Source organism: Rhinatrema bivittatum, chromosome 2 (assembly GCF_901001135.1).
Source record: "Rhinatrema bivittatum chromosome 2, aRhiBiv1.1, whole genome shotgun sequence".
Taxonomy (NCBI): domain Eukaryota; kingdom Metazoa; phylum Chordata; class Amphibia; order Gymnophiona; family Rhinatrematidae; genus Rhinatrema; species Rhinatrema bivittatum.
Genome location: NC_042616.1, coordinates 508,228,663 through 508,240,982, shown reverse-complemented (window position 1 = coordinate 508,240,982; position 12,320 = coordinate 508,228,663). Strand labels below are relative to the sequence as shown.

Sequence of the window (12,320 nt, the reverse complement as noted above, 5' to 3'; positions counted from 1 at the left end):
AAGGGCTGGCATCACACTTCACTCATTTACGCTGACCTAGCAGAACCAAGTAATGGGGCCTGGCTCCCCAACAGGCCATGAAAATATATTACCTTAAACATTGCCCCATAAACACACACAATATATCCTAACAACCATCACATATATATCTCCTTTAAAATGCATGGCATACATACTCTTCCTTTCACCAATCTACCAGCACCATTGCTGGTTCCTTTATCGCTCCACTGACTCTATTTATGTCCAACTACTCTGTTCCAGGGTCCACATTTCAATATAGAATATGGAATCTTATTTTTTTATTTTATTTAGAATCTTACTGCAAGAAATATTTTCTGAACCTAGACAATGTGGCATACAAAGGAACATCTAAATAAAATGGTCACGTTGAATATATTAAAGTCTATGTTTTGTTTTTTTTTTTAATGACCAAGCTCTTACAATTGCTTAATATCAAAATTATGATGTTAAGGCCAGATCTTCATACATTGCTACCACTAAATTCATCTATGTTTGTAACGTGCCCCTGTATAATCATCACACACATTCCACCTTTTAATATTCTATGCTGAAAAAGTCTTAGGGCCTGATTTTCAAAAGCATTTACACGCTTAATACTGGGTTTTACATGGATAAATGCATTTTACCCATGTAAGTGGGCTTTTAAAAATTGCTACAATAGTATGTTACGTTTACATGTGTAACTCCTTTGAAAATTCACCTGTTAATTTTCCAATAATTTTTTTCTATTTGCAAATAAACCGGTGTATAAGAAGTGGCAATAATCTTTATTGGTTTATGTTTCAGATCATGTATTGAGTACCGGAATTCGAGATATATGGTTACATATGGGTATAGTGAATGCACTTCCCTGTTGAAAAATTTCTTGTGGTTTGTTGAAAATTTCTTGTGGTCTGCTGAAATATGATACTGGATTAAGGTCAGTATCATCACATCCTTTTAATGTTGGTCTTTTGTAATTCCTGAAGTGGTTAGGAGGTATATTTGGTCTAACGTTTTGGATTTTTCTGTGTTTATAGAATTATGTTTGGAGTTGGTGGTAGAACACCATCAAGTCGGGGACAAAATATTAAGTAGGTGGATGTGTTTGAATTGAGCCGTTTACGGTGCAATTTCTGGGTATGCCGTTTTGGTCTTTTTGAGCTGGGTAGTGAAGTTTATTCAGTGAAATATGTTGTGCATTTTGGTCAGATACAGTACACAAATTTAATATTTTATGAAAATTATTCTTTCAGAACTATAGGTTGATCATGAGGAATTTATATGTGGTTCATATTGGAATACAATTAGAAATTTCATCTTTATGTGAGATAAAGTCCGTCCCGAGGAAGCCTTCTAATGAAAAAGGGCGAAACAAAGATCTTTTGTAGGAGTTATGGACAACCATTTGTTCCTTTTACTGTGATTTATGGAAAGTTATCATTATTTAACAATTGTTGATAATTATTATGAATTGATGTATTAATGTACATGTATTTAAATATTGGTAATTTCTAACATATTTTGCTGCAATATAATTGATTTTATTATGATGAGAGTGTGTGTGAATGGATGTGTGAGTTAGAGAGATTTTAAATGTTAGTTAGGTGGTTAATAAATGTTGAGTTAAATAAATGTAAAAAAATACAGTGACTGTATTTCTTCTTCTTGTGTTTTGTGACATAATTGGTTAAAGAAGATTTGTTAAAGTTTACCCACGTGTAGCTATACAATAAATTGGTGCTGGCATGTAATCATTCAGACCTGCACGTTAAGCAGCTTTAAGATGACAGTTCACCCCTGATTAAGAGCACTTCAAAACACAGCCCATGTCAGATTGTGGCACACAAAGAGCTTGGACAAGGGAGTGATGCAGCCCTTATCAATAGATTAATTAGCCCCTTGTAGGCCTTTGACAAATTAACATGAAATAGACCACATACATTTAAAGAACTTTAGTTTACACATCCTTACTCCCTTAATAACCTAAATTAACTAAGAACACAACAATATTAAAATGCAGATAGCAGTCCAGCAGTGAGGGGGGGGGGGCGCCTTACTGTCTTTTCAACAGAGGGGGGGCCACATGTACAATTAGCTACCAGCTGGTGCTGCCATGGAGGGACAAGGTCACCTGGATGGAGAGCATCAACTTGGTGTGGCAGGAAGTGATCTTGTAGCTAGGACCTGCTCTCCAGGTGATGCATTATCCTCTCTCACTGAAGATCGGTCTCAGAGGGCCTGGGCCCAGGAGGGAAGGGTTAGGACAGCCATCATTTATTTATTTCTATTCCACATTTCCACTTTAGTAATGAGGATTACAAGATACAAACATATTAAAACAAGACAATAATATAATACAAAAAGCAGCTTTATCTAAAAGCCTCGACAAACTATGTTTTCACCTTTTTTCTCTGGGGCCAATATAGAAAAAAACTTTGGTTCTATTTGTTGTCAAGTGAGCAGCAAACAAAGGGGGTCATTTATCAAAGTGCTATATGGCGTTTTCGCATGCGTTAAGCACCTTTAACACATGTGAAAGGACCATAATGCATGGTGCGATGAAAATAAGACAAAGGGGAGGAATTTGTGGCCAAGTGGGCAGGCTTCACACTTTTGCGAAGCCATATCGCACCGGGGTGGGGGGGGGGAGGGGGGGGGGAGAGAGGGAGAGAGAGACTGACTAGCCATAATGCCCTCATACTAGGTAGGTATTTATACCTCTATATGAAGCCCACCTAGTTACTAGAGGTGAGGTTTAGGTAGGGGTTAGGGGCCACTTTGACTTTCAGAGTGAGACATACGAATAGAACCATGCTCTCTTGTGAAGATTTGATGACCTTCGGAGTGAGGAAATAGAACATTCACCCAAAGATGAGATTTGTGCAATCAACCTAGCTTGATGGACTCTCTACCTGGGTAACATCAAGCTAGGTTGAGAGAACGTTGCACAAATCTCATCTTTGGGTGAGTTTCCTCACTCCGAAGATCATAATCTTCACAAGCGAGCACTGTTCTGTTCATATGTCTCACTCTGAATGTCAAAGTGGCCCCTAACCCCTACACTCCTACCTAAACCTTACCTCGAGTAACTAGGTGGGCCTCATAGAGAGATATAAATACCTACCTAGTATGAGGGCATTATGGCTAGTCTGTCTCTCTCTCTCTCTCTCTCTCCCCCGCTCCCATTGGTCCTAGGTAGAAATTACAACAATTCTGGCACTTACCGCAAAGTGTGAAAATGTTATCGCAATTTGCGGTAATACCTATGGCTAAGATAGTGCACTTTGCGATAAACAGCGTATTACCATAAAACACGCCCCTTTTCCTATTGTATGTGATATTTAGTACATTTTGATAAATCCAGGCCAAAGCTTTGTGATTTGATCATTAGGAATGTAGATAGCTGGGTGGCTAATGGACATAAGGAATCGCTTAGTGACTTGCCTGCCTGGTACAAAGGTGGTGGACCTCACACATCTCCTAGATAGGATTTTAGACAGTGCTGGGGAGAAGCCAGCTGTCACGGTACTGAACTCCACATCATAGCTTTGCATATCTCAGCTAAGGTGGCAGGCTTTAGATTAGCAACCTACATTGCCATGGTTCTGACAATATTGGTCTTGATATGACTTTCTAAGGTCAGACCTGCCCGGACGTAACCATAAGACATCCAGTCTGTTAACCAACTAAAAAGAATGTGCTTTATCACTACATGGCCCAACTTATTGGGATCAAAAAGTTGGGTCTGCTTTTTAATGGCTTTTGTCTGTTCCAGACAGCGACAGCTCTCTTGCCAGGATCGATTCAACCAACTATGCAAACTGTGCACTTGCAAAGGGCTGTGGCCTGGGAGCCACTTGTGGCAGTCAAGAGGAGGATGCAGGGCACCACAGTGGACCCCAATCTGCCAGCCACTGAAAAAAAAATTAAGAGGCTGCAGCAGCACAGCAATTCCTAACCCACTGGCCGCTAAAATGAAGAGAAGGCCAAGGGCCCCGGCATTTCCCGACTACAGAGGAGACTGGGGCCGTGTGGAGGATCTCAAACTGCATGGAGGCTGAGATAAAGAAGAGGGCCTGGGTTCTTGGGGAGAGAGGCATGCCTGTGTGCGTGTATGTGTGTGTGTATGAATGTGCGTGAGGGAGAGAGAGCATGTGTGTGTAAGCAAGCTTGTGTATGAAAGAGCATGTATGAGTGAGAGATTGGGGCAGACGTGATGTGTGTATGGCAGGAAGTGAGGGGGTGTGTGCATATATGAGCTTGTGAGTGGGAGGGAGAGGGAGCATGAGTGTGTGACTGTGACGGAGGAGAATTTGTGTGAGAAAATGAACGTGTGTGGATTGCGTGTTGCAATTGCTTCATCTTTTGAAATTTCTGTTCATGTAGTAAATGGCAAATCTCCACTGATGAATCCTTTAATTGGGTGAAACAAAGGCCTTTGTTGGGGTGTATTTAATGTTATCTTATTTAGGATTTGCCTTCCTTGCGCAGTCATGTTAATTTTTGTTTAAAAAGTGTTGACATTAGGTATGTACTGATGGCAGTTAAACAGTTAGACACTAACATTATTTACTGTGGTTTGCTGCAGTAGGGTGTTTTTATCATGATTTCTGTGGGTTGAATTGAGCAGAATAAGTGATTTATTATTTATTAAATATAATGATGCTGTTTTCTGTTATTTCATTTTTAAATAGGGTTCATTAATTCATTTGTGAAACACAATAAAAGGTATTTGAGTAAGGCTAGCTACGATTTTGGAATAATTTTTGTTACACTATTTGTAATTTAATTTTTATTCAAAGGCTCACAGTTTTTTGTGAACCTTTGTGTTATATATATATATATATAAAGGCTCACAGTTTTTTTGTATTATATATACATACATATATATATATATATATAATATAATGTATATATTACAAAACTGTGAGCCTTTGAATAAAAATTAAAAAATATAATATATATATAAATAAAATAAAATATAATATATATATAATAACAAAAAACTGTGAGCCTTTGAATAAAAATTAAATTCTAAAGTTGTATAACAAAAATTATTCCACATTCGTAGCTAGCCTTACTCAAATACCTTTTATTGCTTGTCACAAATGAATTAATGAACCCTATTTAAAAATGAAACAGATAACAGCAACATTATATTTAATAAATAATAAATCACTCATTCTGCTCAATTCAACCCACAGAAATCGTGATAAAAACACCCTACTGCAGCAAACCACAATAAATGTTACAATGTCTAACTGCCATCAGTACACACCTAATGTCAACACTTTTTAAACAAAAATTAACATGACTGCACAAGGAAGGCAAATCCTAAATAAGATAACATTAAATACACCCCATATTGTTTGTATATATATATATATATATATATATATATATATTACAAAAAAAACTGAGCCTTTGAATAAAAATTAAATTCCAAAATTGTATAACAAACATTATTCCAAAATCATAGCTAGCCTTACTCAAACCTTTTATTTCCCTTGAAGTTCACTGTAAGATTGTCTCTTCCACCCTCTCTCCCTACTCCCCTGGCCAATCTCCTTTCACTTTGCCCTCTCAGGCCCCAAATCCTCCACCTTCCACTACCTCTTCCCCTCCTCCTCTAGGCTCAAACCTCTTCCACTATCTCCACTCCCAGAGTTTTACCCCTCTTCAGTACTTCCTCTCACACAGGCTCCCTCTCTCTAGTGCACATACACACCCCTTTCATACAGGCTCCCTCTCTCTCTTGCACACACACACATTCCTCATATAGGCTCACTCTCTCTTACACACACCCTCACACAGGTTCCCTTTCTCTCTTACGCATCCACCCTCAAACAGGCTATGTCTCTCTCTCTCTCTCACACACACACCTGCATGCTGGCTCCCTCCCTCGCTCAGCCCCCTACACATGTTACTTCTCTCTCTCACCACACATCCCTTGACACAGGGTCTCTCTCACACATACACACACACTCACTCACACAGGCTCCCTCTCTTACAAACAAGCACCCTTGCCTACACACAATCACTTTTTCACACACACCAGCTCCCAATATCTCACACATACACATTCCTTCACAATCTCCTCCCATAGGCTCCCTCTCTCTGGCACCCACACCCACGCACCCTCACACATGCTCTCTCACAACCTAGGATCTCATAAGAACATAAGAAATCGCCATACGGGGTCAGACCAAGGGTCCATCAAGCTCAGCATCTTCTTTCCAACAGTGGCCAATCCAGGCTACAAGTACCTGGCAAGTACCCAAACACTAAGTAGATCCCATGCTACTGATGCCAGTAAAAGCATGGCGTGCACACATGGATGCGTGATTTTATAACATGCGCGTGCCATGTTTCTATGATCTCAGACAAACCTTGCGATTTGAAATTCCAAAATCAGTCACTGCCAGATAAATCTGGTTAGAGAAGTTCTGGCAGCTCCATTGGCTGATATTTTCAATGATTTTTAAAGTCTGGAGTAGTTCTGAAGGAATGGAGACAGGTGGATGTGGTTCCTCTTCACTGGTCATTTAGCCTGACCTCTGTGGTGAGACAATTAATGGAATTGATATTAAACAGGCCCGATGCCACTGGGTGTTCAAACCGTGCAATTGCACAGCACAGCACACCCGGTGGGGGCGGCGCTGGGAGTAGGGAGAAGTCTGTGCTGCCACCAGTGGACCCAATCCCACCAGCAGCAGAAAAAGAAAATCTGTGATGCCACTGGTGGACACGATCCCACAGGCAGCGGAAGGAGGCGGCTCGTGGTGCTGCCGATGGACCCGACCCCACCAGCAGTAGAAGAAGAGACCACAGCAGAGGAAGCCTGTTTGGCAGCTACTCCTCTGGTGCTAGCCCCGTGGTATTCTCGCAAGAGGAGAATACAGGAAGTGCTAGCACCATGAGTGTTGACTTATCTTGGGGCCAGCACAGGAAGAGGAGCTGCAGAATGCCTGCTCTTCACACAAAAGGAACAGGCAGGCAGCAGCAGCATCGGAGGAGGAATGACCCATGGACCCTGACTTCCTGGTCTGCACACGTGTGTGTAAATGGGAGGCTGCCTGTGTGAACGGGAGGCTGCCTGGAATGAGTGGGGGGTGTGTGAACGGGAGGCTGCCTGGAATGAGTGGGGGGTGTGTGAACAGGAGGCTGCCTGGAATGAGAGGGGGGTGTGTGAACGGGAGGCTGCCTGGAATGAGTGGGTGCGTGAATGGGAGCCTGCCTGGGATGGGTGTGTGCGTGTGTGTGTGTGTGTGTGAATGGGAGCCTGCCTGGGATGGGTGTGTGTGTGTGTGTGTGTGTGAGCGTGTGTGTATGTGAATGGGAGCCTGCCGTGTGTGTGTGTGTGTACGTGAATGGGAGTCTGTACGTGAATGGGAGCCTGCCTGGGATGTGGATGTGTGTGTGTGTGAATGGGAGCTAGGATAAGTGTGTGAGCGTGTGTGTGCGTGAATGGGAGCCTGCCTGGGTTGGGTGGGTGTGTGTGTGTGTGTGCGCGTCTGCGTGAATGGGAGCCTGCCTGGGATGAGTGGGGGTGTGTGTGTGCGTCTGCGTGAATGGGAGCCTGCCTGGGATGAGTGGGGGTGTGTGTGTGCGTCTGCGTGAATGGGAGCCTGCCTGGGATGCATGCGTGTGTGTGTGTGTGTGTGTGTGTGTGTGTGTACGGAAGCTTGCCTGGAATAGGTGTGTGTGTATGTATGGGAGCCTGTGTAATTATGCACATGCATGCATGGGAGCCTTCCTGAGATTTGGGTAGATGTGAATAGGAGCCTGCCTGGGGTGTGTGAGTATAAATGGGAGCTTGTCTGGGGATGTGTGTGTGAGACAAAGAGAGAGAGAGAGAATGGAAGCTGCTTGGGTTCTGTGTGTGAGACAGAGAGAATGGACTGCATATACATTCCAACCTGCCAGCTGCTGAAATGAAGATAAGGGCTTGGGACTGCTGGTAGATCCCAACCAAAGAAGAGCTGGAGATGCCTGAGGGTTTATCTTATGTGTGAAAGTGTGTGAGAGAGAGTGAGTGTGAGAGAGAGTGTAAGAAAGAGGAGAAAGTTTGTGCATCCTACTCCCACTACTCCATAACAATCCCAGGATGACTGGAAATCAAAGGTTCCCATGTATGGAGAGAGCATGAATTAAAAAAAAATCCTTTTTAGTTTTATTTTTCAGATGTTATTTGCTGTGTCTGCTGATTTGAAATATTTTACTGGTGTTTGGGACATTTTAGAAAATTGTATATGAGGTTTTTTTTTTAATGATTTTAATATGTTTTTAGTATTATAATTATGTATTTATTTTCCTTCTTGATTTGATTGTTTGATGTTCGAGGAATGATGATGGTTCTGTTTTTTTGTTTTATTTTTTTTTTTGTATATGAAATTTTTATTGATCACCTTAAACAGACAACATACCATAATAGCATAATGAGACCAATACCGTTTTCAAACAAACAGTCTCCTAGACCCCCTTCCCCTCCCCTCCCCACCCCTTCTCTATAGCCGCTCCAATACAGAATTTTTTGTTTTATTTTTAACTGTTGCACTGCATAGAGCGTCTGGCTTCTTGTGGTTTCCATTTCAATTTTTGTCTGTGCGTTTGTATTTCTACTTTATGGTTGCTCTATTCTGTATTGGTGAGGGTCTGTTTATGATCTGCATGTGTGACTGAAGTGAGGCATTTTCCTAATAGGAAGTGTATTAGTGATTTCGAGCTTTCAGAGGGTCAAGCAGACACCCATTGCACATCGTAACAGGCCTAATACCATATGAGTTCCAAATGTCTTTTTTGCAGGGATTTCTGGTTGGCATCACAGCAGTGCATGTAAATATAATGTAAGTGATATTTTTACCTCAGTATACTGTACTTTGATATGTTTCATGAAAATATAAATGCGTAACTCTTAACTGTGTTTGTGGAATGGGGCAGGGGGGGGGTACATTGTACAAGGCTAAAAGGTTCGCCATTGCACCACCCATGGGTTCGGGGGGTGGGGGGGGGGGGCGGGAGTGTCAGTTTTAAAGTTTGTATCACTGAAGGGATCTGGGCTTTTTTTTTTGGGGTGGGCCCAGGATAGAGAATGAATAAACAGTGGGGGAAGGGTGGGGCAGCACAGTAATTGTTCGCAGAGAGAAGCAAAAAACCTAGCACTGGCCCTGCTACTGAACTACAGGACAGTGCATTTTGGTGGAATCCGATGGATTACAGGATCCAAAGCAAAGCAGAGTTGCTTACCTGTAACAGGTGTTCTCCTAGGAGAGCAGGATGTTAGCCCTCACACATGGGTAACATCGGATGGAGCCTGGCACGGAAAACTTATGTCAAAGTTTCTAGAACTTTGACTAAGTACACTGAGCATGCCCAGCATGCCCTATACGCTTGATGTGGTTGTACGCGTCCTTTAAATCAAGGGAGCATAGCCAGTCCCCTTTTTGCAGGAGGGGAATCAGGATGCCCAGGGAACCATCTTGAACTTTTCTCTTTTTAGAGACCTGTTCAAGGCCCTTAGCTCTAGATGGGATGAAGACCCCTGTTCTCTTTGGAATCAGGAAGTACCAGGAGTAGAATCTCTGCCCCCTTTGCCTTGGTGGGACAAGTTCAACCGCTCTGGACGTTAAGAGGGCGGAGAGTTCCCTTAACAGTACATCCTGGTGCACTATTGGCCCCAAAACGGACACACAGGAGAATTTGGCGGGACATGCTGTATAGGTTTGCCTGGCAACAAGCACCAAAGCGTCAGGCAAGATGCTGATGTGTCCATAACTCCAGCTAAAGGGAGAGTTGCATCTTTACAGAGACGCCGACAGGCAGCACAGAAAGAACATGTCCAAAAGAGGAAGCAGTGTGTGCCAGCCTGAGAACAGTTAGCAGAGAGCATGAAGCAGTTTTCCTAGGTGCCGAGGTGAAATGCAGAACCAGAGCTGGGACGTTTGTGGTCAGAAGGGGGGCTATACTGGCTTAGGGGTAGGAAGCAGTGTCCTTTTTTGGTGCATGGTAAATGCCACATTACAAGAGGTTTGGGTAATGCATGACGGAGGGGGGGAGGGGAGAACAGAGAGGTATGGAGCCTATAGGAAGAATATTGTATATAAGAAAGAGATGTAATAGCTCTCTGAAGGAGTTTGGAGAGCAGTCAGACACTGCACTCCGTGTACCTGTTCTCTTTCCTTCCACCAATACCTTGTAAACCAAAGCCAAATTTTCCATACAATAAAGATCTCATTATTGGTTATTTTTGGTTCTCCTGTGTATTGGTATTGGGGCAAAACACATTTTGGTGAGTCCCGACATGATACCCTGGGGTGCTTAGCCCTGGAAGGGCCTTATCAGGCCTGGCATTCTCTACAGAATGGAAAAGTTGTGAAACACCCCCAGCTGTGACACCCGGGAAGGATCAGACTAAGTCATAACCGTATGAAGACAGCTCCATAGCAGAAGAGACTGATTATAAATCTTTTTTCTTTTGGGGTTTGTAAGAAATTTTTCCCTGACTATATGTGCATAAAGGTACTTCATCAGATTTATTGCTTTGTGGGGATGCCTACGTGTTTAACATTTTTGCTCTTTTAGTTACAAGGGATCATTATGTCTGATTCAAATTCTAGTTTGCCTGCAGATCTTGTTTGCGTAGTGTTCCCGCTTAATAAAAAAAGATATAAAGGAACATAGCAAAAAATGGTTTGAAGCTACTAAGTCTAATTCCCTTTCTGAAGTGGCCTGCAGAAGGCTCTTTTGTGGACTCTGTGCTTGCTGGGGTGCGAAACCACTTAAATGAGCATAAGCAGGGAACGTCTTTTGAAAATCATTTGCAGGTTTTGGACTTGTGAGAGAACTATCATCAGACTAGGGAGGGAAAAAAAGGATAATTTCCCCAAATCGTTTGGAATCGGGTTTTATGTTTACGTCTGATTGCTGCCACGGTGTAACTATGTTAATGCAATGCAGTGAAGAACTGATGGCTGCCCAAATCCCAAAGAGTTGAAAAACGCAATTAATTTTTGGAGTGCTGTGATCTTTGAATAAAGCAGATGTTTGTAGCTGCTTATACAGGGATCTGATAGAGATGAGATAAGCTTCCTTTTACTTTTCTGCTTTTTGCTTTCTTTGCTTAGTAAATAAAAAAAAATTCATGTAGTTAGAACAGAGTGGGATTTCTTTTTTCTTTATTAAGTTTGTGTAAAATAATCACAGTAGTCTTCTCCGTTAGTTAGAAATGAAAAAGTATCCTGTAGCTGTTTTTATCTTGCCATGTGATTAGATTTAAAAAGATGAATCAATTTTTCTTCCTACATGAGATTTTATTTCTGCAGGTTAACAAGATTATGTCTGCTCTGCCTGATGAAAAACCTAAATAATTTTCCCCAGTATTTTAAACAAATCTGTTCTTTTCTTAATTTTGACTTGTTTCATTTTGGATCGATCCAAATACTTTTTTTTTTTTTGGTCTGATATGTTGGGTGTTCCCCCAAAAATCAGAGAGGCCAACCATGAGTACAACAACTACCAGCATGCTACATAGGCAAGGAGGGATCTTATGCATTTTTCCTTCCCAGACACATATTGTGATTGGCAATCATTTATTTACCATAATAAACATCTGACTGATTTTCAGATTTTCCTTCCAGTTGTTGAGCCATTTCCTCCATTACTTCTTGATGACATCCCATTGCCGCCTCCACCCTCCCCGTGACAGACTTGTTTCATGCTCTCTGACCAGGCTTATTCTCATTATGCCCGATGGTCATATCACCCAAGCTCATTCTATTTGAGTTCTTGCCTTGTTTTTCCTTTTAGCTGCTTCATGGTTGCACATTGCTGGTTTATTATATACTTTTTTCACATCACTATTATTGCTACCATTTAGTTTATTTTAGTTTTAAGTACTGCATCACATTTTCATATATTAGTTAGCTTGCACTGTATCTTATATTTTAGTTGCCATTTAAAATGTTTACTTATATATCTTTTGTCATTTTTTATATTACTTGCTTATTCTTTTATTCAGATATTCTATTTTATTCTTATTACTCATTTACATTGCTCATTTTATATTTCATTCTATCATTGTCTTTTTGTGGATGATACCAAAATATGCAACAGGGTAGACCGCCAGGAGGTTAATCAGGGTGGCCCATGGAAAAGTAGCCTGCCTCCAATACCAGTGCCACGCAGGCAGGCTACTTTTTCCATGGTCCACCCTGTAGAAAACATGAGGAGGGATCTAGTGAAGCCAATGGTCTAGAGCAGTGATGGAGAACTCCAGTCCTCAAGCATCACAGACAGACCAGGTTTTCAGGATATCCACA

At 41.7% G+C, this 12,320-nt stretch overlaps 1 protein-coding gene across 1 annotated transcript in view; it reads right to left on the bottom strand.

Annotated features, from left to right (window-relative positions):
* The window catches only part of JARID2 (jumonji and AT-rich interaction domain containing 2), a 585,747-nt gene that overhangs the window by 39,795 nt on the left and 533,632 nt on the right, over positions 1-12,320 (bottom strand). Inside the window, 1 exon segment of the mRNA XM_029590689.1 lies at positions 6,919-6,930. Within this exon segment, the coding sequence (XP_029446549.1) occupies positions 6,919-6,930 (12 nt within the window).